The sequence below is a fragment of the Lotus japonicus genome, chromosome 1 (genome assembly GCF_012489685.1).
Source record: "Lotus japonicus ecotype B-129 chromosome 1, LjGifu_v1.2".
In the NCBI taxonomy this organism is placed as follows: Eukaryota; Viridiplantae; Streptophyta; class Magnoliopsida; order Fabales; family Fabaceae; genus Lotus; species Lotus japonicus.
The window spans coordinates 79,981,410-80,007,439 of record NC_080041.1 but is presented as its reverse complement, the minus strand read 5'-3'; the positions used below and the strand labels follow the sequence as shown (position 1 = coordinate 80,007,439).

The 26,030-nt window shown below is 39.3% G+C and overlaps 2 protein-coding genes across 3 annotated transcripts; both read right to left on the bottom strand.

Annotated features, from left to right (window-relative positions):
• Positions 1–1,878: 1,878 nt before the first annotated feature.
• Positions 1,879–11,134, bottom strand: LOC130717913 (lysine-specific demethylase JMJ21). Of its 2 annotated transcripts, none has more exons than XM_057568317.1 (16): positions 10,824–11,134; positions 10,550–10,663; positions 10,402–10,457; positions 10,134–10,276; positions 9,433–9,630; positions 9,100–9,308; positions 7,554–7,653; positions 6,855–7,421; positions 6,649–6,771; positions 5,186–5,266; positions 4,783–5,114; positions 4,415–4,672; positions 3,925–4,009; positions 3,611–3,821; positions 2,963–3,131; positions 1,879–2,453 (listed from the first exon to the last, which is right to left on the bottom strand). In XM_057568317.1, exons 1-16 carry the CDS (start codon positions 10,961–10,963, stop codon positions 2,315–2,317), a joined length of 2,925 nt encoding a protein of 974 aa, XP_057424300.1. In that variant the 5' UTR covers positions 10,964–11,134; the 3' UTR covers positions 1,879–2,314. The 2 variants fall into 2 exon arrangements, with proteins under 2 accessions (XP_057424300.1, XP_057424308.1); XM_057568325.1 differs by having other exon boundaries at positions 9,100–9,299.
• Positions 11,135–20,734: 9,600 nt separating this feature from the next.
• Positions 20,735–25,642, bottom strand: LOC130717903 (uncharacterized). The gene is made up of 5 exons (XM_057568306.1): positions 25,291–25,642; positions 23,998–24,246; positions 21,990–22,068; positions 21,343–21,421; positions 20,735–21,243 (listed from the first exon to the last, which is right to left on the bottom strand). The coding sequence occupies exons 1-5, from the start codon at positions 25,543–25,545 to the stop codon at positions 21,180–21,182; spliced, it is 726 nt and encodes a 241-aa protein (XP_057424289.1). The 5' UTR covers positions 25,546–25,642; the 3' UTR covers positions 20,735–21,179.
• Positions 25,643–26,030: the final 388 nt, after the last annotated feature.

The following is a 26,030-nucleotide window of genomic DNA, read 5'->3' as shown; positions in this document are numbered from 1 at the left end:
CCCTTTTTAGTTAAACAAGCTTTTAAAAAAGCCTAAGCCTGACCTTTTTAATAAACGAGCCGAGCTGAGCCGAGCCTCTAACGAGCCAAGCCATAGGCCCCTGACGAGCCGCCTGGCCTATTTCCACCCCTATGCAGAGCTTGTAGAATAAAAGGTCATTTGCGTTTTATACCCAAACCGGAACATCAAGGACAAAACTCTAAACACCCAAGATCTACAACAACACTTCCTGCAAAACAACATCAAGGAGGTAGCATTCCATCTCATGTCGCCACCATGTATCAAACTAAGTGTGATAGGAAGCAACAAATAGATCCCAAACAAGTTTTGGTAGTTCCTAAACCACTACCTTCCCTAGAATAATCTGATACCCCAACCAACAACCTCTCAAAAATGCACAATTACGTGATTGACAATTTCTTTCATGTTTCACTCTTAAAAATTATATGTTTTTAAAAAACACAAGTGTTCAAGAGGTATCAAGTAAAAAGATGTGTTAGCTCAAGTGTTCGAGTCGTAAAAAAAAATCTTTTTTAATCAGATACCGTGAAGAAGTGGCTGACATGTGTCGTGTCAGTGTCGTACGGGTGTCGATGTCGTGTCAGTGTCCGACACCGGAACACCCCATATGTGAGAGGTGTCCGTGCTTCATAGATTATAACAAGTTACTAAGAGCATCTCCAATGCAAAGTTGCTAGTTTGGTTGCTTAAACACTATTGTGGTGGGCCCTAACTGTCATATGGAATTTAAGCAACTCATGCAAAATTCGCTCCAGCCACGGTTGTTGTGTTTTTTTGTTGATAGACAAATGTTAGTTGTTAATTGTTAGTAAATTAGTTCATTCGCTAGGGTTTGAACTCTGGCCCTTCACTCTGCAAATCTCTTTCATTTCCCTCACCAAGTGAGCTACCCTTCCCCCTCCCGCCACGTTGCTAATTTTACATTTAGATGGGTCTCACTATCCTCATATATTCATATTATTTCAAGATCATAACACTATTCAAAATGATAAATGAAAGAGAGAATATAATTTTCTTATTAAAAAGAAAGTAGAAAAAGAATAAGCCACCATTGGTTAAATAAGCAATGTTGTTAAAACTTAAGCAACAATAACTGTCATGTCATGTTGCTGCTCCAATGGTGTTTCAAAATAAGCAACGTCACTTAAATACTCCAACTAAATTAAGCAACCTCCATCGGAGATACTTTAACAGGATTTGTTAGGACTTGCTAGTAGTTTAATAGTTTTATTAAATAAAATGTATTAGCTTTTATGGTTGAGAAACATATACTCCCTCCGTTTCTTATTAACTGTCCACTTTGAAGAAATTTTTTTGTTCCTATATATCTGTCCACTTAAAGTTTCAAGAGAGCATTAATTGATGTTTTTTCAAGAAATGCCCTTACATAAACAATAAATGAAGAAAGATAAAATACATTCTAAAGGGTGATATAGGAAAACAAATAATACTTTTATGAAAATTAACATAATTAATTGTTTTCCTTAATTTGTGTGAACCTTCTCTTCCTAGACAGATAAATAGAAACGGATAAACTATTAGGTAGCAAAATTAGAAGTTAGGACATTTGTCTTCGGACTAAGAATGTATTTGTACTTAGTACTACAATATAATAAAAGTGTAGGACATTTGTAAACACCCAAAATTTCAATAACACATTAGAGGATTATACACGTTATTGTGACGAATCCATAATTGAAGAAATTTCCTTGTTTAAATCGAATTTGAAATCTGATAGTGGTATTTCTCATTTTTTTTTTCTTTTTCTTCTTTATCGCTTAGACACTGGAAAACCAGCATAGTTTTGGATTTACGTTAAAAATTGCAATGGAAGCGTTTCATTTAAGCCAATGAAAAAACCAAAAAGTAATGATTTCATGACTGCATAAACAGGATATGAACAATTATCCAGCAGTGGTATTGTGACTCAGGTAAACTGAGAGGGCCACTTTATTATAAATTAAACAGGATATAAACAATTATCCACCAGTGGTATTGTGACTCAGGTAAACTTTATCTGCTATGTAGCTTGAATCCTGGAGTTGCCATTGTGTGGAACAAAAACAGGATATAACAAATTGATCTCTTAAACTCCGTTTTTTTTTTTTCTACTAGACAAGTTGTATATGATCAATGGGGCGTGCGGTCCAGCTCCAAAAATATTTATAGCATATTCAGTTATGTGCTTGGAAGTCTCATAATCACTTTTGGAAAAAAAATTCTCAGTTTAGCTTTTGGAGTTAACATGCTTTGAATTGTGTGTCCAATGTCAATAATCCAAACACGCGAATGGTCAAGGAAAGCCTTTGTAATTGTTCAACTCCCCCCAAACTTTCAGCTCAACTTCTTCCCATGATTCTGCTGATCTCAGTTCTTCCCATATGCTAAAAATAGCTCCCAAGACATTGTCATCATGCAAAATACAATAGCACCTAAAATGACAAAAGAAAATGAAGAATCCAAATGAGTTAATCAATGTCATACCCTTCCATCCTTTTCCATCAATCATAACAAAACATAGTTGGCTAAACGAGAAGTCTGTAAATATTGGCCATACAATACAAATTTCATATGCATGTTGAAAAGTCTTCATTTCTTTCACAAATCAATATGCCATCGACAAATTCATAATTACCAAGTTGTCATAAGAACTGGGATGGCATTGATTTGCATCTATAGACTACTTCGGTTTCAAATGTGAATTATCTAAATATTTTTTTATGAAATATTGCAAAGGACATGGTGCAAGTGAAAACTTATTAACATTATTAAAGGACTGAAAATCATATGAACTCTGGGCTATAGTCTAGTAACCTTTCCGCGAGTGAGCTGTGATGTGTAAATCATTTCATATTTCCAGATAAATCTATCATGCAAATTAAAATACTTCGAGTGTATAAGAAATTTGTTCTGCAAGAGAATTATGGAGACAGTTACTTACATGGCAATATATGAGAGTCGGCTAAACTTTTGACCACCATCTGTTGACTCGGAATTCCCTATGTTACTAGGAAAAGGAAGTTTGTAACTTTCTAAAAATCGCTTCAGGAGATTTGAATCACCTCTAAACACATCTAAATAAGGTGGTATCAAGTCAAGAATAGGATCACCTGCAAAATAAATAATAGAACCACCAAATAGCAATAACATCAGAATACTTTCAGGGCAATGTTAATCTTAGAACATGTCTCTGGGCTTTAAGAGGTGCTCTAGATATAAGCGGAGTCAATCATAAATAAATTGTATAATTCGTTATTATAAATAGATGAGACACACAAATTAGACGGTGGTAAAACAAGAATTGATGAGAAGTTATGTTGATTACTTGCAGAACAGCATGCTTTAGCCAGAAACCATACAAATAGCGCAGGAAAAAAGCAAGTCATTACCACGAGAAAGTTAAACAGTATACCAAGTTAATAACAAAGCCATATTCTTATTCTAAAGAAAGCATACAATCAGTTCAACTATACAGAACTACATCCTATGATTATAAATCATGACGACATTCCATTCTAAGTCAACTTAATAAAGACGAGCTTTTTGTAGAAGAAATTGGAAAGAAATTTTCGGAGCGGGAAGTGCTGACCTATAGAAAGATCACTGAAATCAAGAATGTAACTAGGACGCCAGGATTTCACTTCATCATGGTCACTCAACAACCCATTGTCCACCAGGGCAGCATCTTCAGAACTCCCATTGGAGGTAGAGCACACTGATGATGGTTCCATGTAAATGTTATCATCCATAATGTCAGTGTGTATCCAGGAGCAAGTTTTAAAAGCAGCACTTGCGAAACTCTGAAATCAAATAAAAGTTACATAAATTTTAGAAAAACACATCTACTCTGGCATATCCATAAGAAAAATGATGTCAGAAGGTAATTTTGAGTTTAGAGTAAACCTTAGATATATTTAGCAGCTTAGCAAAATCATGGGGGATATATTCATCAATTTTCTCTATCAGTTTGCTAGGAATTGGATCTCCCCTACAAAATTTAGTAACAATCATGAGACAACACCTTACACATAAAAATGGCTAACTCAAAGAATTGTCACAGAAACTAGCAGATAGGTAGAACCCAAAAATAACTACAATTATCAAGCATGAAGAAAGTACAATCTAAGCAAGCTGACATAAAAAAGAGTTTATATATAATTGATAAATGCAGCCACTAAAATTAGCAGTTTTTTTATATCTGGAAAAGTCACAATTTAATAAATAGACTCCTTCTGAATTCAAAGTTTAAACTTCAATAGTGCTCAGAAACCAGAATATTGTTAGGTTATGCATAAAAAGATAGTCATTTCCCTCTCAGCATTTTTTAAATATCTGTAAATTCAAGCTAATCTGTTTATCAAGAAATCAGAGAGCCCAAAAGAACAACGTTTACCACTTGGTCAAGCGGCTTGAGACACTGTTCCTCTTCTTTGTTAAGGTTCTGGAGAAGATTCCCCATTCTACTGCAGCGTTTGAATTACGATTAACAGTTGCAGCACAACTATTATCATCAGGCAAGCTTATATCATGTTCAATATCAGAGCAAGATGAAATATTTAATGTTGGATGTGGCAAAAGATGAAGGTGGCGCAGTTGCTCCCCCAGAAAGGAGGCCAAGTTTGTTGTATCTTCCCATGATAATCTGTCTCTCCTGCAAGAGAATAAAAACAAAGAACAGAAATGGGTTACTTTAAGAAATAAGAAATTTGAATTGCTAGGCTGAGAGATGAAATTATTGACAAACTGGGAGATAAGACTTACAACTCTGCAAACATATTCCCATCACATCGCTTTGTTATCATATATGGCCATATGCTTGTGTCACCATCTAAACTAACTGATCCATCAACCGGCATACCAGCGTTCCTATACTCTAACTGCTTCTTTCCCCATACTCCAAATGAGAAACTATCAACGTCACATTTCTTCCTGATAAGATTGCTCTTCGCAATGACATCAGGGATTCCTTTTCCATCCCAATTTAAATTGGTATAAGATCCATCTTCAAGATAAACAATCCCACTGGCCAAAACATTAGGCATATGTTTCTTCAGAGAGGAGTTAGCTTCATGCAGCAGACTGTAAAACTCTAGCTGTAAAATATACAATATTTAAGTTAGATTTGTATAGAAGATGCAATGGAAACAGAATGTTGATAAAGTACCTCAGTGCCTAAACAATAAAGTGAAGCTTCCAGTCCTCCTTCGACAAAAATTTTAACAACAGAGTTTCCGACCAGATAAACCTAATTAGAGAATGGAAAATATTCAGGGAGTTAGAAAGAGACTTCATACTCCATAAGTACTCAATTAGGTCATGGATGATCATACCACAATTTAACTAGAGCCTTAACAAGGAAGTAATTAGATTTCATATATATAGCAGTTTAACAAACATAGGAAAACATTCTTGATTACAAGAGGGAAAAACGACAACGGTATGAACCTAAAAGATGGGGTGAAAAGATCAACAGCAACTGAAAAAACAAATGATCTTGTTGGTTATTTTAGTTTTCCATTGTCAGATTGACAGGTGCTTTGTAGATAGATAGCTAAGACTACGAACCTAAAAGCTAGAACTTTCCTCTTGAAGGAACCATGAGCAAAACACTCTTTTCTGGTAGATAGTGGATCACCTTGTAATGTACCAAACTACGATCCAAGAGTATGTTTCTTTTTTTCCTCAAATAGCATAGGAAGTAAAAAGGACCTAAACTAAGTAAAAATACAAGGGGCCCACATAGAGTATGAGACAGACACAGCAGTTCATCAAAGATATTCTGGTCTGACAAGCAGTGAAAGGAAGGCCAATAGCCCAATGGAGGATGAGGACATTGGAATGTGAATTTTTTTCCCATGGATTTCAATTGAGTGTTAGTAATAATTTTAAAGCTGTTGGACAATAATATAACAAAGAAATAATAATGGCCAGATAATATCCATTGTCCAACATTAGCATGCTAAAGAGGTAAAATCCAGTTTTTGTTTTTCTTAAAAGATTGGAAAAACAGCCTGAAAACATTGGTTGATCATACCAAGTTACTGTAACCACCAGCGAGTTAATGTCGAATGACAATCACTCTTCGAAGACCAACTTTGAAATAATTTGATAATGTTTACTAACAATTAAAGATAACTCCTTTGTGTGATAAATATCAGAAAGGTAAGGAAAGATAGAAGATAGGTTTCTGATCTCATCAAATTGTATTCCTAACGAGGTAAATTCTTCTCTTCTAGTTTCAATTCTATATGACAAGGTACTTTGTATGAAGACTAGTTTGAAGATACCAAGACTATGTATTGTAGCTAGTATCTAAATACAGGTCCAAGATATTGATTAAACAAACAAGGGACGATGATTTAAGGATGAGAACTTATCACTCACAAGGGAAGACTCTTATAGTAAAGCACCAGCATTTTGATTGACTGAACCAGAAAATCCTTTTGAATGATCCCTTAAAAATCTATATCAATTCTGAGGGAATGGTGGGTGATATTCATTCCATCAATATTATTGGGGAAACTAAGGACAGAATATTTTCACTGAAGCCTAAGAAAACTTATGGATCGCAATCTTCTAGAAAATACAAACAAGTCAAAATTATTAACTACAGAAATAAAAACTCACAGGATTGCTACCCGTACCAACAGGAAGCCTTTCATCATCAGTGGGAAGGCGCAAATTGTGGACGGCACAAATTTTTGATACGCAATCTAACCACTTGTCAGCATTTATTACAATGCACGCTCCCTAGACATATAAAAACAGAGAGGTCATAAATCTGATGTAATTTTGTGAGCTCAAATCATGCATTACTGTAGAAAGAATCTAACCTTCCATATTAGATCTCTCATTTTCGGTTTTCTAATCCAAAGCTTGGATAGCCATTCTCTTAACTCTCGTTGCCCAATGCTGTTGCCTGAGCTCCACAAGGAACTGTAGTGGTCCCTATCCTTATCCAAAAACATGGATAAGAAATTTATATCATAGGAAAATCCATCTTTCCATAAATTATAGTTTCTAGATACACCATTTTCACAATATAAATCATCTGCATCTTTATGAGTTTTGGCTCTTTTCTCTTTTCTTGACAAATCAGAGTAACATAAGTTTTCTTCATTACATGACATGTTCTCCCTGATATTTTCATAACGTTCTTCATCTAGAGCAAGCAGACCAACACGGCAAACTCCTTTGTGACGATAACCAGGTGCCATATCCAAACACACAAACTCGAAGTTATTAGAATTCACAAAATTCTGTGTGACTGCAATAGTTGTTTCCAAATTTAGAACACAGTGCCACCATCCACTTGGAACATAAATTGTCTCTCCTGGCAGTTGTGTACACTCAATTGGCTTGTCTTCATCAGCAAGAAGAGGATAATAATCTAGCCACCACTGTAAACAAACAGATATGTGATTAATTATAACCACACTAACAGAGAGATACAATAAGTTGGCATGGTTACATATGTTGTTATATATTACCAAAAAAAAAGGATATGCAAACTACTCCAATAGTTGTAGTACCTGCACTGATGATGGAGTCTCAACACTGACATCACCATCTTCTTCATTAACATGCACTGTCACACCCAAAGGCACCTTACCAGGAGGATATAATGCCCACCTATCAAATGCAAGTGAAATATTCTTTCTTAAGCAATAGTTATTTAAGTTAAATAATTGAACCTAGCAGTGGCCCTTCAAACCCTCACCACATCAATATAAACCTTATGTTTCAACTTTCACCACAATGTTGACTTAGTAATCCATTGACTCTCACATTAGGAACGATATCTATCCTCCCCCCCCCCCCCCCCCCCCGAAAAAAAATGAAAGAAAAACACACAGAAAGTGAAAAACTGGCAAACTTAATTTAAATGTATTCACGACTCCTTATGTTGTACAATCTAAGACCGATAAAAGTGTCATTCTTTTAGAGTTCTTGCTTAAACTTGGTGTATGTAAATTTTAGAAGTCCAGTTTCAGAAAGAAATTAGCTTATATATATATATATATATCAGGAGTAGCACAGTGAGTCTGTATCTGGCCTATCTTTCCACATGCTATCTCAGTCCTGCTATCTTATATATTCTACAGAGAAAAGTGTGCCATTTAGCATTAATTCAGAACGACGTCATTGCACAGACCAGTCAATGTGTTGTTGTGCATGAGCAATAAGCTGGAGCCAATGGCCTTGCAGCCTAATGGCACCCAGCTTCCTAGGAAAAACCTGATGCCAAGTGTTATGCCTAACAAGTCTCACTGCTTTTATTTAATCAACCTTTCCTCATCCCCTTGACATATTCTGATGGCCCTCATTGTAACTTCAGAACAGAAAAAGAAAGAATAACAATCATCTAGAAGAAACTATTAGAATTTGGGTTGAACTTGGGTCTAACTCAACCCTAAAGCTAGCTCATGATTTGAGGATTGCCCAAGCTTTTATAAGCTCTACTTTGGCCATACCTCTAGTTGATTCTAGTTGATGTGGGATCTCAACACCTTCCATGCCCAGAACTAAACATTTAGAACGTGGAGATTATAAGACTATTTTTTCATTGCCTTGGAAATCCGCGGGGGCTTTGTAGTTAGCTTGCTTTGGGGCCAGGTTGATATTTTAAGAGCGAGTGGGTGGTCCAGCATCGGATCTATGATATGCTTTGATATCATCTTGAACTTGGGATAGGCCTAACTCAACCCCCAAAAGCTAGCTCATAAGGCGAGGATTGCCCAAGTTTTTATGAGTTCTACATTAGTTATATCTCTAATCAATGTAGAATTTCAACAGAAACAATCAATTATTTTTTAGGATTAAACTCAAAATAGACATTGCATATATTTTCCGAATAAAACTTAATTCACACTCCATTTTCATTCACACCAAGAGTGAAATAGTAAGAGGATAGAGAGAACTGAGTGATATGATAGAAAATGCAGAGAGAGATGGAGTGTGAATGAACCACTACTCATGTTTTCCTCACAGAACATGTAAACAGTCATGGCCTAAGGGTACATGCACCACAAACGAAGCAAAGACACAAAAAATGGTTCAGAGAGTTTAACTTTTTACCTTTTACGGCCAGAAAGAAGAGTGTTCCATGCACTGGTAAGAGCTGGATCAACATGCCAAGAGGCACCAGATCTCTCTGGTCCAATAATGAGCCATCTATAGGATGGTCGTTTATCTGTATCTAAGATATCAAAGAAGTCTTCTTGGAAAAGATGAGGCACGCAATAATCCTTCAATAAGCTAGGTGCAACTTCTCCAAACTGTACAAGCTTTGAATAAAAAGTTAATAGGACTCCCAAACACTTAAACTTGAAGTAATGGAAATAGGAAAGAGAATGGCGTAGGGAGGAAGGGCAGAGCATTATTGCAACAAGAATATTTCAATACAAGTACCTTTTCATCAAAAATATATAAGGGATCTTCATCATGCTGAACTTTCATGTATGTGACATAATCCTTGAACTTCATGGTGATCTTCCGGGAACTCTTTTGAGAAATTTTAAATGCTACATCTCCATAATTTAGCAACAGCTGATCCGTTGTCCATTTGTGCCTGGCAGGCCATGTATCAGCCAATCCAGTAAGCATAACCTGGGATGTGCGAGTGCTATTCATCATAATTTTATTCCAACAAATAAAGAAAATTAACAATTGATAATTCAAAATTGATGAATTACAAGTTATCTAAAACAGTTTTTTTTTTCCTAAAGCAACAAGTTATCTAAAACATATAGCCATCAAATATAACCTGAGTGCCATTGTCTACAAAATACCATTTTAGGTAGAAAGATAATGCATTCATTCTCATCTCTCATTTTCCATCTTTATAAGAAAAATATTGGAGAGAAACAACACCAGTAACGAAATACTTCAGAGATTAGCAGCAAACATGTATACAACTATACATATATTAAAAAAAATCTTGTTCTTATTGTTTCCAAAAAGTTGTCAAACTCAAGAAACAATGGAACGATAGAGCTCCAAGGTATTTTCTTTCTATCGAAAAGAGAGTTCAAAATAGATAATGAAACAAAACCATCATGAGGGGAGTTTTTTTTATGTGGATGACTATTAGAATTCTTTCATCTCCGTACCGGTTTCTTCGCGTCATATTTGTCATAGAAATCCGTCAACGATATGTCTGTTACTCTTTCCACATTTCCGTCATCTCTGCCAAATGTATCCAATTTGGTATGACATCGGTATAACCTCCTGTACAAATATAAAGAGTTGAACCCTGCAAGAAGGTAAATATCAGTGATTTATAAAGAAATCTCATTACCATCTTCTCAGAGCATACAGACTAAATTCTCCTACAAAACTCAAGAAACAAGTCGAGCGCCTTAGTATCAGAACTATTACCATCAAAATATAAATGTGGTTGACGGAACTCGGTGTCTTCGACCGGAAGATTCTCACTGCAACCAAAATGCCCAATTCCAAACATGTCAATATTAAGCACAAACTGAAAAAATGAAGTACCAGAAAAGAAACATGGTGAGAGACATACTTATGCAGCAGAGCAGTTTTCTTCCAAGAGCCTTTATATTGAAGCAAACCAGAAGCTCCTTTTAGACACAGAGTCATCCACAGTGGTTCTTCATTGCACAGTATGTACATCACACTAACCCCCATACCCAGAACAAAAAAAACAAACTTTAGTAATCATAAGCTAAAAGGGTGTTCCCTCCTCAACAATTCGAAGTAAAAAGATTTATCAATCAAGAACAATCCAGGAACATTAAATTTAAGGTTGTCGGAAAATGAAGGAACATCATTAATACCTGCTAACGCAGGCGATTCGAGCTGCATCTCGTGGAGTGAGACGTTCCAGAATGGCGCAGAGGATTTCATCGGGAAGGACTCGAAGATCTCCGAGAGCTTCTAGCCTGCGATCTCTGTGATTCTCACTGTGAGTTTCCATCAATCGATTTCTGAATTTGAATTTGAATTTGAATTTGTCTTCTGTTATCTTCTTCTTCTTCGCAGAATCATGTGCTTCAGAGCTTCATATTCATAGAGTATTCGTTCCGCGTGAATTCACAGCGCTTCCTTCCCGTGTGGGCGGTTTTCGTCATTCCGACGCTACCTTCCATCCTCCGAATAAATTTTGACTATTATATTTAAATAAAATACTTTTCGTATGTAATTTTAATTATAATATTAAAATATACACCTAAAAGAATCTCTTAAAAAATGATTTCTAAATGAGGATTTGAGGGAGTAACTTTATTTGCTTAATCTTACATTGAATGATTTCTAAATGGTGCCGTTTACGATGAATGAATCCGGTGGCTCACCGGAAGACGATCACGGAGGAAGGGCTCAAGTCCAAGCTCCAGGTCCACCGCCAGGGGCCACGGTGGGACGTCGGATAGTTTCGTACAAAGATGTTTGCCTCGGTGTGAATGGAGGGGAGGAATCAAAAGATGACGGTGTGCCTATGGAAGGGTTTCTCTCTGATTCGGAGGAAAGCGACTCAGAAAGGGCAGAGAAGGATGCTGCGCAAGGTAACCCCTTATGTCCTGTAATCAGAATTTCAAAGGAGAAGAGGAAAGAGCTGCGCAAACCATGGCAGAACTCCATCATAGTGAAGCTCCTAGGTAAACGAGTGGGTCTGGGCTTGATGAAGGATCGGTTGAGCAAACTCTGGCATCCCGCTAGGGAGATGGAGGTCATTGATCTGGATTTCGACTTCTTTGTTGTACGCTTTGCTAACCGAATCAATTACGCCCATGTGTTTACCGGTGGTCCATGGATGATAATGGGTCATTACCTCGTCGTTCAACAATGGAGGCCGATGTTCATCCCTTCTAAAGGGGAACTTACACGTGTGGCTGTTTGGATCAGGGTGCCGGGCTTCCCTGTGGAGTGCTACGACCAAGAAGTTCTCCATGAGATGGGAAAGAATGTGGGCAGATTTGTCAAGGTCGACGACCATACATGGAAGACTATGGCTGGGAAAGGGCAACAAGGCGCTACGATGGAGCGCGCTCGCTTTGCAAGGATCTGTGTAGAAGTGGATCTTCGTAAGACTCTGGTCTCCAAGTTCATGTTCGAGGATGAGGAATTCAAAATCGAATACGAAGGGTTGAGTCTGATTTGCTTCGAGTGTGGTCGGTTTGGACACAAGAAAGAGGCTTGTTCCGTGGCCTCAGTAAGTGAAAACCACCAGACCATCACTGCTCCGACCACTACCAATCCTACCAATAAGGTTGCCAATGGGGATGACTTCGGCCCCTGGATGATCGCTAAGAAGCCGGCGCGGTTTACCTCAAAACGGACGAACGGGATGGGTCTCCCTGTCAAACATGTTGGTGGCTCAGGCAGCGGAACTAGGTTCTCAGCCCTGGAACACATGGACCTCGACGAGAACCAGGCAAGCCCGGTGATTGGGGACAGAAATTCCGGAATCGTAGGGGATATTCAAAACCCTCCCTCACTTTCAGGGAAAAATATTCCTGGCAATCATTACACTATAAATGATCCTCACGTGGGACCCAATGTGCCAGTGATTGTGGCTCCAATCATTGAGCAGTCCCCATTAGGTGACACTATTCATCCTAGTGCGGATCCCAAGATCCGGGAGAATCTGCTCGAATCTCTCAAGCAGGGGCCCACCATGGCAGAAAAAGTGGTAACTCATTCCACTCTCTTTGGCGGCGCAACATCAGATCAAGTCAACCCTGGTTTAAGTGGGAAGGGCCGTCACCAAGCAAGGGCTGACGTCACCTCCAACACATTCAATATCATGCCGAAGATGGGACCCACTCACTCTTCGCCTTTGAAACAAACAAAGATAAAAGCCCGTCGTTCTCAGCGTGATCAGGCTCAGGTTGATCCAAGAGGCCATTCATCTAGGGATGCCAGTTCTTCCAAGTCTCCGGTTGGGAAGTCGACTCTTTCTCCTAGGGAAAGAGATAGGAGTATGTCTCCTAGGTCACACAAAAGCTCCTGAGAACTTCTCTTATCAACCCTATTGGTTTTTAATGTTTTACAACATACTTAGCTGGAACATTAGAGGAGCTGCAGCGAATGGAGTTTCTCTTCTCCTTAAAGATGTTGTTTGTAGGCATAATGTCTCTTGTGTGGCAATCTTTGAACCGAGAGTTAGTTCTGTGCCTCATCTCCCCAGAATCATGAAGTCTATTGGCTTTGATGAGTGCTTTGTTGTGGAATCTGAGGGCTTTTCAGGTGGTATTTGGATCATGTGGAACAAGCAGTGGGGTGTTGTGGAGCCTATTTCATCCCATCGCCAGTGTGTGCACCTTCGCGTCTCTCCAAGGAATAATCTCCCTAGTTTTCGAGTCTCTTTCGTCTATGGTAGCCCTAATGCTTCTATTAGGGAATATCTCTGGCAGGAACTTCGCCTTACAGCCCCTCATATAACGGAACCTTGGATAGCTATGGGAGACTTTAATAGCTACCTTCATGCATCTGATAAGATAGGGAGTGGTCAGCCTAATCTTCTTAATATGAGGAAGTTCAGGGATTGTTTAGATGATTGCCTCCTTTCTGATTTAGGCTTCAAAGCCCCCCCCCCCTTTACCTGGGAGGGTCGTGGTGTTAAGGAGCGGTTAGATTGGGCCCTTGGTAATTTCCGCTGGCTTACTTCCTTCCCTGAAGCATCGATTTTTCATCTCCCCAAACTAAAATCTGATCACAAGCCTCTTCTTCTCCAACTTGGTTCTTGTCCGAGGGATGCTACCCAACGTCCCTTCAGATTTTTAGCAGCTTGGCTCACTCATAATGACTTTCCTCGTCTGGTCAAATCTTCCTGGGAGAACCATGGAACTTGGCTCCCAGCCTCAGAAGCGTTTCGGGATGATGTTGTTGAGTGGAATAACAATGTGTTTGGAGAGATTGGTAGAACTAAGAGGAGACTCATGAGACGTCTTGAGGGCATTAACAATAGATTGCGTATGAGCCATAACCGGTACCTTGAAAAGCTGCAAGCTCGCTTGTGGAAGGAATACCAAGGTGTCTTGATCCAAGAAGAGCTTCTTTGGAAGCAAAAGTCTCGGGTCAATTGGCTTAACAATGGTGATAAGAATACTCGTTTCTTTCATACAGCAACTATGGTTCGCCGTAAAAGAAATAAAATCGAGGCTTTAACTAATGATGATGGAGAACTTGTCACAGATCCAGTTCTACTTCAAGGCATGGCTGTGGATTTTTTCCGTCACTTGTACACTAGCCCTGGTGTTTCAGTTAGCTACCACGTAAGGAACGCGTTTCCTAGCTTAACTGATGAGTCCCTTTCGGATATCATGAGCCCTGTTATGGCCGAAGAGATCAAAGTAGCTATTTTTAGCATGGGAGCGTTGAAAGCTCCAGGGCCTGACGGTTTGAATCCTCTATTTTTTCAGTCTCAGTGGGACATAGTTGGTCCTTCTGTTATCAATTTTATCCAGGATTGCATTCAGAACCCGGAGAAAATTAAAGAAGTGAATGACACTCTGATTGTGTTGATCCCTAAGATTGATAGGCCTAACCTTCTTTCCCAATATAGGCCCATTGGTCTTTGTAACGTGATCTACAAAACGTTGACCAAGGTGATCGCTAATCGCCTTAAAGGGGTTCTTGGTGACCTTATCTCCCCAAACCAATGCAGCTTCATTCCTGGTAGACATAGTTCGGATAACATCATTGTTGCACAGGAGGTGTTTCACTCAATGCGCTTCTTGAAGCGTAAGAGAGGTTGGGTAGCTATGAAGATTGATTTGGAAAAAGCCTATGATAGGCTTGATTGGGGCTTTCTGCATGACACTCTTCTGGAAGTGGGTTTGGAACCAAACTTCTGTGATTTAATTATTAATTGTGTTTCCTTGAGTTCTTTTCAGGTTATGTTTAATGGTAGCAAAACTGAGAAGTTCTCCCCCTCAAGGGGTATTAGACAAGGCGATCCCCTATCTCCTTACTTATTTGTCCTTTGCATGGAGCGATTGGCCCATCACATCCAACGTGAGGTGGATAACTCTAATTGGAAGCCGATTTATCTATCCAAGGGAGGACCTCCTATTACTCATCTCTTTTTTGCAGATGATCTCTTGCTTTTTGGCGAAGCCTCTACCTCCCAGATGAATATCATGATGAATTGCCTTGATGATTTTTGCGAAGCCTCTGGCCAAAAGGTGAGCAAAGATAAATCCAGGATCCTTGTCTCCTCTAATGTTAATCGTGGAGAAGCCAATGCCATTAGTAGAGTGTCAAGTATTCGTCTTACTACGGACCTCGGTAAATACTTAGGGGTTCCTCTTCTCCACAAGGCCCTAACTCGTGCTACTTATGAATTTATTTTGGATAAGACTCAGCGACGCTTGTCAGCTTGGAAGGCTTCTACGCTTAGTCTTGCCGGTAGAATCATTCTTGCAAAATCCGTGGTGGCGGTTATACCTTCTTATTGCATGCAAACGATGTTAATTCCTAAGGGCGTTTGTGAGAAACTGGACCAACTTCAAAGGAAATTCATTTGGGGTTCAGATAATGATTCTAGAAAGGTGAGTCAAGTGAGTTGGGAGGTCATTTGTAGGTCTAAAAAACTGGGAGGTCTTGGCTTTCGTCGTACTGCTGATTTCAATGAAGCCCTCATCATGAAATTGGGTTGGGGCCTTATTCATCAACCCAACTCCCTTTGGGTTCGCGCTCTTCGTGGTAAGTATGGTTGTGGCTCTAATATTATTCCTGTGATCAAGAAATGCAGCAGAGAATCCTTAGCTTGGCGAGGTATTCGCTCAACCTGGGATCGCTTGATTACGGGTACTTGCTGGCAGGTTGGGGATGGTACTAACATTCGTTTCTGGAAGGATCCATGGATAATGTCAGGCCATACCTTGCTTAACCTTGCCAGGTCCCCTATCCTGCAGTCGGACCTTGATCTCCCTCTGTCTGATTACTTCGAGATGGATAGAGGGTGGAAGGTTTCTAGATTCAGTTCGTTGCTGCCCCCAGAAACCGTTCAGGAGATTACTTTGTTCCACTCCGTCCAGCCTCCGCCTTGCAGAGATGAGTGCTCGTGGGTAGGTACGTCCTCTGGCACTTTTACCACCAAGTTCGCTTATGACTTGATCCACTCTTCTCAGACCCAGCGCCATGTTGAGTCCTTCTGGAACGCTGTTTGGCACATAAAAGGTCCCCAACGCATCCGGGTCTTCCTTTGGAAGCTTTGCAATAACGGTGTATTAACTAATGTTGTGAGGGTGCAGCGGCATATGGTGGCTTGTGATCTTTGTCCTATGTGCAGGTCCTCGACTGAAGACTACCTCCATTTATTCCGTGACTGCAACATCGTTCGTGATTTCTGGATAGCAGCTTTAGGAGGCCATCACAACGCCTTCTTTCATGCAGACTGGGAACCTTGGATTTTCTCTAATATTAATGGCAACTTTAGTGGAAGAGTGGGGGTGGACTGGTCCCGGTTCTTTGCTTCAGTGCTTTATGTCATTTGGCGCATGAGGAATGACTTGGTTTTCAATCAAAAGCCGTGTAGTACCTCACGGATTTGGTCTTCTCTTAAAAATCTAGGCCTGGAGCAGTTCGCTGTGGAGAATCCCTCCATGCCCTCTCTTATGTGCACCATTCAAGGTCGGCATCATGGAGTGTTTGACGATTTACCAGATCGTCGGGCTACGTCGGACTGGATCAAGCCAGATGCGGGTTGGATAAAGGTAAATGTCGATGGGGCTATGAGCAGTTCTTTCACTGCTAGTTGCGGGGGAGTCCTCAGAGACGCTAATGGCTCTTGAGTCAAAGCTTTCTGTTGGAACTTGGGTACTATGGCCTCCGCAAATGTCTTCCTCACAGAGTTGTTGGCAGTTAAAATGGCTACTGCTGCCATTATGGGTTTGGATCTTCCCAGGGTGATCATTGAGACAGACTCTATGGAGGTTGTTCAGCTGCTTCACTCACGAGATGTGCGGGATCATCGCTATGCTCCAATTTTCCACGAGATTTTTGACATGAAGAATGCTCATGGAGCTCTTGTTTTTCAACATAGTTATCGCGAGACCAATTCCCTTGCGGATTATATAGCCAAGTTTGGCCTTCAACTCCACTATGGCGAGCATTGGTTTGATTCTCCTTTTGGCGAGTGTCATGATCTTTTGTTGAAGGATTCTGGTCCTAGCCCCGAGCTGAGTGCTGCTGTTAGTCTGTCTTAGGGCTTGGGGTTTTTTCTTCCCCTCATTGAAACCAAAAAAAATATATATATATATATATATTTGTTAAAAATTTATTGCACATGTGACCAACTCAAATATGTTTTAAGCACAAGGTGTGGTGTAGTTCATCATTTAAGTATGAGGTGGGTTTGCTCAAAGAAATACAATACATTTTGTAATTAATTATTTGTTGGTGAATACGCTGAATTCACAAATAAATGAATAAAACTTCAAATCTTAGCCACGATAAAGAGATTAGTTAGACAATGTTGTGGCCTGAAAATACACTAGACTAAAAAACAAAGTTGTAATAATTCATATTGCTAATATCAAAAAAAAATCATTGTTTATAGAGTTTAATGGTTGTGCACTGTCAGTGTAAAGTGTTTTTACACAGACGTCCAATCATTGGATGTCACGTATTCAAAAGCATTTATGTTACATTTTATTATAATTAAATTTAAAGTTTATTTTTTGATTTGACAACCCATCATTGGATGCATGTGTAAAAAATATTTACACTAACGGTGTATTTCCATTAAATTCTTGTTTATAATTGTACATCAAAAAATGCAAGGTTGTGACAATCGATCTCAACTTTTTTTTCTTTTTACCATTTTTTACACTTTTTTTCTATTACAATCCATCAAAGTCTTATTTTTCTCTTCTATCTCATTTTCCTCTTTTTCCTTTTTATCTCTATCTTATTTTATATTACATCATCGATCATATCATTCATTTTTCTCTATTTCCTTTTTATTCACTCTTAATGTGAGTGAAAATGGAGTGTGAATCCAGTATTATTTATTTTTTTCTTTTTTTTTGTCTCTCAAAATTTATACACACCAAAGGATGTCAAACTTTACTATTGTTTTTATAAGTCACCGCATCTAAGGTTGACCTTCTAGAATAAATCCCCACTATGAACCACCATGGCTATGTAAACTTCTAATCGTTTTATAAAATTTAGGCTTAATTGTAACTTTGGTCCCCGACGTTTACCAATACCACGATTTTGGTCCCCCACCTAAATTAATTACATGGATGGTCCCCGACGTTGTAGGCCGTGTGCAACGTTAGTCCTACCGTTTATTTCTTAATGGAGGAGGCTTACGTTGACGTCCAATTGGAGAGAGAAAGGAGGTATGAGGAGAGAGGGAAGCACGTGAGTATCACGTGACCCTTATCTGAACCCATTATACCCAAACCCCTGACCTCCCTAGAACGAAGAAGGTAACACGATTTAGATCCCTAGAGTTTCAGATTTGGATATAATGGGTTCATATAAGGTTCACGTGAGTTCACGTGATACTCACGTGCTTCCCTCTCTCCTCATACCTCATTTTTCTCTCCAACTAGACGTCCACGTAAGTCTCCTCCATTAAGAAATAAACGGTAGGACTAACGTTGCACACGACCTACAACGTCGGGGACCATCCATGTAATTAAGATAGGTGGGGGACCAAAATCGTGGCATTGGTAAACGTCGGGGACCAAAGTTGCAATTAAGCCTAAAATTTAAGACCACCATGAATCACCTAATTAAAATATTCAAATTTAAATAACAATCAATTTATACTAAAATGTCCATTTCTTCAAACTTGCCTTCGAAACATCTCTTTTCCTCTCTAACCAAAACATTGAAAGACAGTTGAAGGCTACAATGACAATAATGTCTAAGACGACAAGAATGATGAGCGAAGAAAATGAAGACAAATGCAACGTCAATAACGACTAGGGATGACAATTGGTTTTGGACCCATTGAATATCCGCAAAAAATACCTATAATAGGTACTTTCATTTATGTCAGCCACAACTACAACCATTTTTAAACCATTAGATATAATAGCATTATTATAGTAAATGGTTTGGATTTACTTGTAACTGGCTAGTAAAAACAAGGATTGAACATTCACATTTTTACAAATCGGTCCTTCGTTGCTCGTAGTAGGGTTTGTTGTCCGTTGAGTTTAAAGTTCAAATAATCCAAATTTGAGATGGTTGGAGACTTATGCCCCTGTGCAAGTGTTTTGGTGCCATTTTTTCTAGGTGCCTCGGTGCCATTTACGTTCAAAATTAGGACGTAAAAATATACAATTATTATCATTATTTAAACAAAGTTTAGTAATGATTATTATAATAATTATTTTTAACAAATTAAAGTTGCACACATATTTAGTATAAAATTGCAAGTAAAAAGTTAAAAAATAATTATAATTTTTTTTATTCAATGTCACCCAAGTTTTGAATTTCCGTTAGACTCAATGTCGATTCAAAGTCTTTTCATGAGTCAACAAACACTAATGATAGTTGTTTTTTATTTAAAGGGCCTGTTTAGTACGCTGTATAATATAAGACCTGATAGTATAAGACCTGATAGGATAAGACCTGATAAAATTTTAATACTATACGGAGATTGGTCATACACTGTATAATTTGGTGGCAACACTGGTGGTGTGGTAGTATTGGAAGGTGATGATGGTGGCAATGGTGGTGGATGTTGGTGGCGGCAGTGGTAGTGGAAGTAACAGTGGTGTTGGATGGTGGTTTTGGTGGCGGCAGTGGCAGTGGTGGAGCATGGTGGTGGCGGCAACGATAGTGGTGGTGGTGGTGGCGGCAACGACAATGGTGGTGGTGGTGGCGGCATGGTGGTGGAAGTGGTGACAGTAGTGGCGACGGTGATTGTGGAGGGTGGTGGTGGTAGACAGTGGTGGTAGTGGCGATAATGATGACTAGAGAGTGGTGGTGGTGGCAGCGTTGGTGGTGGTGGCAGCGTTGGTGGTGGGGGGTCGTTGTGGTGGTGGTGGTGGTGGCGACGGTTGCGGCAGTGGTGGTGGAGGGTGGTTGTGGTGGCAGAGACGGTGGTGGTGGAAGAGGTGTGGTGGTGGAGGGTGGTTGTGGTGGCAGTGACAGTGGTGGTGGTGGTGGTGTCGGCGACCGTGGCGGTGGAAGAGGTGGTGGTGGTGGAGGGTAGTTGTGGTGATGGTGAAAGAGGTGGTTGTGGTGGTGCCGGCGACGGTGGTGGTGGAAGAGGTGGTGGTGGTGGAGGGTGATTGTGGTGGCAGCGACAATGGTGGTGGTGGTGGCGGCAGTGACGTTGGTGGTGGTGGAGCCGGTGGTGGTCGTGGTCGTGGCGACGGTGGTGGAGGGTGGTTGTGGTGGCAGCAACAGTGGTGGTGGTGGTTGTGGTTGTGCCGTCGACGGTGGTGGTGGTACCGGCGACGGTGATGGCGGTAGTGACGGTGGTGGTGGTGGTAGTGGTGGAGGCGGTGGTTGTGGAGGGTGATTGTGGTGGCGGTTGATTAAATATATTGCACTTTTATCATGCCTTATCCATCATCTATAGGGTGGATTAAATAATACATCATTTTGATGTATAAGAGGAGATTGATGTATAAGCTTATACAATACAATGTGAGCACCAAACAATGAATAAGTCCATAATGTATTGTATAAGCTTATACTATCATGCCTAATACGGTGTACCAAAAGAGCCCTCAATGTTACTTGGGCGTGACAATAATTCACACGGTAATTGAGGCCACCCTTTCTATCCGGTGAATACCAGAAAGTTCTAGATTTGATGTTAACCCATGCAGAGCAGTTGACTAGGTTTAAACAACTAACAACATTTGATGATCACCTTACAGGAGCTCATGAAAATGTTTAATTACTCATAACAGGAAATCTCTGGACCAACTCTAATTCATGATTTCCAAAGCTCATGTAATGGCCAGATGATGATGACGAAATTTTGCTACACTACTTTCTACATAGACAAACAACTATAATCTACTATCCCCTGCATCAAATAGTTACCCTTTAAGCTTTAAAGTAAACACTCAAGGAGAGGCAGCATTGCTTCAGAGAATGATAATTAGGAGAAGATCAATTAGCACAAGGGTACCACTGGATTGGGGCAGAATCAGAAAGTTCCCATTCACTGAAAATACCAATCTGCAGATATTTCCGACACCGTCTCATTGAGTTATGCTAGGAGGCTTCGAGAATACTGGGGAGAGCAGCTTCTCCAACTCCACTAAACTGAAACCAAATCAATGTAAGGAAAACTCAAGTATGATGATTGAGAAACTTCAGTACACCTAAGATGCCACAAAAAGAAAAATATCTTATGTCACTTACATCTCATATTTGCGATAGGCTTCTTTTCTTTTGGCCACGAACAAATCGCTATCTTTGGGCAGATTGTTCATAGAACTGCCTGCATAATTTACAGAGAAAAGAGCATCACCTATAATTATAAAGTAACTGTAATAACCTGATTCCCATAACACCTATGGATTCAAAACACAAGTTTTTTTAAGGTCTGACATTTACAGAATTAGAGACATGTTGAAACCATGGCCAAATGACCCAAAGTGAAAAGTATACTCAATTAATCTTCCCAGATTTCCCTCCTTAGACAAGTTAAGAACCCAAAACACTTTGCAGACATAAACATAATGCACCGAAGGCTAGAGGAAAGTGACAAAGTTTAGAAAATGTAACCCATAGATACAGAGAAGCTCAAACCACAATATATTGGGAAAAGAAATAAATTGATGACAATCAAAACTACATTTGTATTGTATCAAAAGCATTTCTAGTAATTTAATTCCTTCCTCTTCCTTTCCCTTTCCTTTCCCATACTTTGGTTTCAAATAATGAGTTGCTCCCACATACAGGCTACTTCACAGAAATGTGCCATTTTAGATGAGTGAAAGTGAAACATACATTGTTCTGTACAGTGCCAGAGAAAATTTAGAAAGTAAGATGGATAACACACATACATGAAAGTGGGGCTGAGTGTTTCATCACCACATCTTTCTGAACCTTCAATGATGTGTCTTTGTCAGGCTGTTCTAGACCCTGTCCAGTAAACAAATAGTGAAGTAATAAAACTAACAAATATATTACATAACATATGATATTTAAACTGCAATTGAAATGGTCTGTTTTATGGGGGGGGGGGGGGGGCTTATTGGACCTAGAAGAGAATGGGCAACGAGATGGCTACATCAAAAGGCGGAAGCCCACCACACTGAATATCTCACTAGGTTGTGCAACTAAACAAATGTCAGATGCGTGGAAGAGAAGTATTTTGGTCCCTATGTATAGAAACAAGGGAGATATTCAGAATTGTGGTAACTATATAGGGATAAAACATACGGGCCATGTTAAATTATGGGAAAAGGTGTTTGAACATAGAATAAGGGAAGAGACTACAATAGTGAAGAATAAGTTTGGTTTTATGCCAGGAAGGTAAACAACAGAAGCCATCTACCTCCTACAAAATATGATGTTGACTTGGAGAAAGTATATTGTCGTGTATTAAGGGAAGTATTGTGGCAGGCAATGGAAAAGAAAGTGTTCGCGTGGATTATATTCATGCTATACAAGACATGTATGAGGGGGAAACTACAAGTGTGAGAATTCTTGCCCTAGCTCAAGTGAAGTGACCCTTATTTCTTGCTGGTTCACGAAGGCAACTTTTGGATTTCTTTAGGAGTTGAGTTGCAGCCCCTTCTTCATTGAGAGAGGACTTAACCCCGTACCCAGTGAACCATATCAAAACCCATATCGAACCTTTCAACAGGCAATAAAGATTCCTCCGATCTCATTCTGAAAAGACAGTCAACGGGTTTCACATCAATGGGGAATGCGGAAGCCCCGGTAAACGGCGGCAGTAACTCCAACTGTCCTAAGGTAGAGAAATTCCTTGTCGCATAAGTAGCGACCTGCACGAATGGTGTAACGACTGCCCCGCTGTCTCCGACATGGACCCAGTGAAATTGAATTCTCCGTGAAGATGCGGAGTACCAATGGCAAGACGGTAAGACCCCGTGCACCTTAACTATAGCTTCGCAGTGACAACCTTGATCAAATGTGTAGGATAGGTGGGAGGTGATGACACAGAACGACCAATCCTGACAGACCACTGGGGAATGACTGATGACTTCTCTATAAAGATAGATTTACATCAAGGCTCAACCTTGAGTCTGTACCTGTTTAATCTAGTATTGGACGTGTTTACCAGGGATATACCAAAGAGCGTTCCTAACTGCATGTTGTTTGCAGATGATATAGTTCTAATTGAAGAATCAAAAGAAGCAATTGATTCTATACTTGAGATTTGGAGAAAGAATTTGGAATCTAAAGATTTTCGCTTCAGCTTGAGTAAGACGGATTATATGCATTGCAATTTTAGTAAGACAGATGTTCGAAGTAATTTGGAAGTAAAAATTGGAAATGACATCATACCACAGGTTTCACAGTTTAAGTACATGGCATATATTATACAAAATGATGGGGAAATTGACAAAGATGTTACACATAAAATCCAAGTTGGGTGGTTAAGTAGAGAAATGCACCAGGACCTCAAAGTACCTATCAAGCTCAAAGAAAAGTTTTACAGAACCGCTAGACTCTATGGTTGGGAATGTTGAGCTTTAACGGTCAACATGAGGAAAAAAAGTTAGAGTAGCAGAAATGAGAATGTTAAGATGGATAAGTGGTCATACTAGAAATAGCAGGATACACAATGATCGTGTAAGAGAAGATATTGGTGTGGCATCAATTGAGGAGAAGATGACTGAAAATGCAACTTTCAGTCAAGATGAAGATTGCTCAAGCCTTTATAAAGCCTAACTCCTAAATGCCAACCACAAGATGAAGATTGCTCAAGCCTTTATAAAGCTTTACTTTGGTCATATCTCTAGTCAATGTGGGTTCTATACAAAGCGATCACTTCAACTGAACAGTTAAAAAACAGAACAAATATGGGGAAGAATTCAATACCTTCTTCTTTCCCCTTCTTTTTAATATCTTCAAATGGCATTTTTTGACGTAGTGCATCAAATGATATCGAGAATGCCTCAAGCATAACTGTTCTTGGATATTAGGGTTCTGTGTTAACCATTCAGAAATCTCCTTGGACTTAACCACTTCATCCTTATCTAAAGTTTCTAACCATGAATAAACCGGAATCCATTGGTCAGTGCGTTGAAACCGTGCATGTGGAAGATCAAGCTGATTTACTTCCCTTTCCTGCAACATTTGAAAGATTAGACCATATCATGAGTAACAGCTTACTATGTCTGGCATATTTTGTTTAAAAACTACCCTGTTTTAAATAAGCCAGTAAAGGGACTCTTGGCCCGAAGCATGAGGCCATAAGCATGTATGTATGTCACCTAGAAAACACAAGAAAGCCTAACTTCCTTCATATATATCGGTAACAAGATAAACCGATCTTACAAAATTTAGAAAAAATGTCCTACTTTTATTTATAAAAAAATATGAATAGATAAAACCTTCCTTTATCTTGAAATGATGCTACTCTAAACAAACAAAAAGTAAGTTCTCAAATTCAAAAGCTCAAGACCACATCCACAAACTCTGACAATCTTCAGCAAATTGTTAAGTTATATCCGCTGACTTAGGCAGTTAGAAGGTTACATAAATGTGAAAAATCTATAATGCTCTTATCTAACCACATGCCCCATCATAGATCAACATCAAGTATACCCTTTTCCCCTACATCAAGCTAAAGCTTATGCACACAAACACCAAAGGGTTGTCTTCTCTAGGCCTAGCCATAAATAACCAACTTAGAGCCCGTTTGGATAAAGACCATAAGTACTAAAAAATGCACTAAATAAGCTACAATGCTACATACAATAAGTACTCTTAGTTTGCATCCAAACAGGCTCTTAATCCCACATCCCAGTGCACCTATCTTGAGATGCAATGACAAATTATAAAAACATTCATCAGCATGGAACAGGTCACAGACTAATATGAAGACATTTCCTCTCAGCATTGATGGGGTTGGCTCAAATTTGAGAATTTTTCACCTCAGAGTGTAGTTGTGTAGGAGACAATAAATAAGTTACATAATGAATACTAAATATTAGACTTTACTCTATTTATTTTGTTCTGGTTTCAAATAAAGCATGAATTTTTATGCTACCCAGTTAACCATGAAGGATTGGCTTGGAATTTCAGTATTGGGTTCAATTAAAGCTAGGATCTTTGTGAGTGATTAATATCTATCTAGAATTGATAGCTAAGAAATGAAGAATGAAGAACCTGATTGGGGAGCCTCATGCAATTCTGAATGGAAATGAGTCTGAGACAGAGATCAGGGCGAGGCATGGATCGGAGACCCTCTGGGATAGAAGAGAGGTTGGAATCGATCCATGCTTCGACCTCGGGCATGCTCACTTCCTTCGCTTCTGGGAAGGAGCTGAGCCACGCTCGAGCCATGGTCTCCCATTCTTCTTCTTCTTGCTCTTGGTCTTGTGCTGTGCTTGCATTTGCATTTGTCTCCTCGGAGTTCCACATGTTGTTGTTACTTCCTGTGTCAGTGAGACAAGAGGAAAGAGGAACGATGAATAATTAAAGGAGTGAAAAATGTGTTCACAATTCACAAATGCTTGTTTGGTTTATGAGTGTAACTGTGTGTGTGTAACAAGTAACAACTGACCAGAAAGAAACTTGGGTGGAAGAAAAAAAAAATATAGGTTGTTTGATTTGGTGGAAAATGGAAGAAAAGAGAAGGGAAAGAATGTATGATGAGGTGTTTCTTCTCTCTTTTTGTCTTTTGTGGAAAAAAAAGTGATTATTACTTTTATATATGAAATGACATGTTTACCTTAAATATTATAACATGATAATAATAGGGGATGCAATGAGAATGTCAATACTCTCTGTTACGTTTACACATTGTTTGGTAACCTAAAACACAACACACTGAAATGTGCGCGAGTGAGGTGGAGTAGAGAGACAAACACATGTGGTTACCTGTGAGAGTGGAAAAAGGTAATCGA

Bases quoted from the DNA above. Each gene is read 5' to 3' on its own strand.
- LOC130717913 (XM_057568317.1), bottom strand. From the start codon at position 10,963: ATGGAAACTCACAGTGAGAATCACAGAGATCGCAGGCTAGAAGCTCTC. The intron at 10,664-10,823 runs GTATTAATGATG...TATGGGGGTTAG, and splicing joins CGAATCGCCTGCGTTAGCAG to TGTGATGTACATACTGTGCA. The intron at 6,772-6,854 runs GTTAGATTCTTT...TTATATGTCTAG, and splicing joins TGAGAGATCTAATATGGAAG to GGAGCGTGCATTGTAATAAA.
- LOC130717903 (XM_057568306.1), bottom strand. From the start codon at position 25,545: ATGTGGAACTCCGAGGAGACAAATGCAAATGCAAGCACAGCACAAGAC. The intron at 24,247-25,290 runs GTTCTTCATTCT...CAAATGTTGCAG, and splicing joins GCATGAGGCTCCCCAATCAG to GAAAGGGAAGTAAATCAGCT. The intron at 21,244-21,342 runs GTAAGTGACATA...ATTTGGTTTCAG, and splicing joins GCCTATCGCAAATATGAGAT to TTTAGTGGAGTTGGAGAAGC.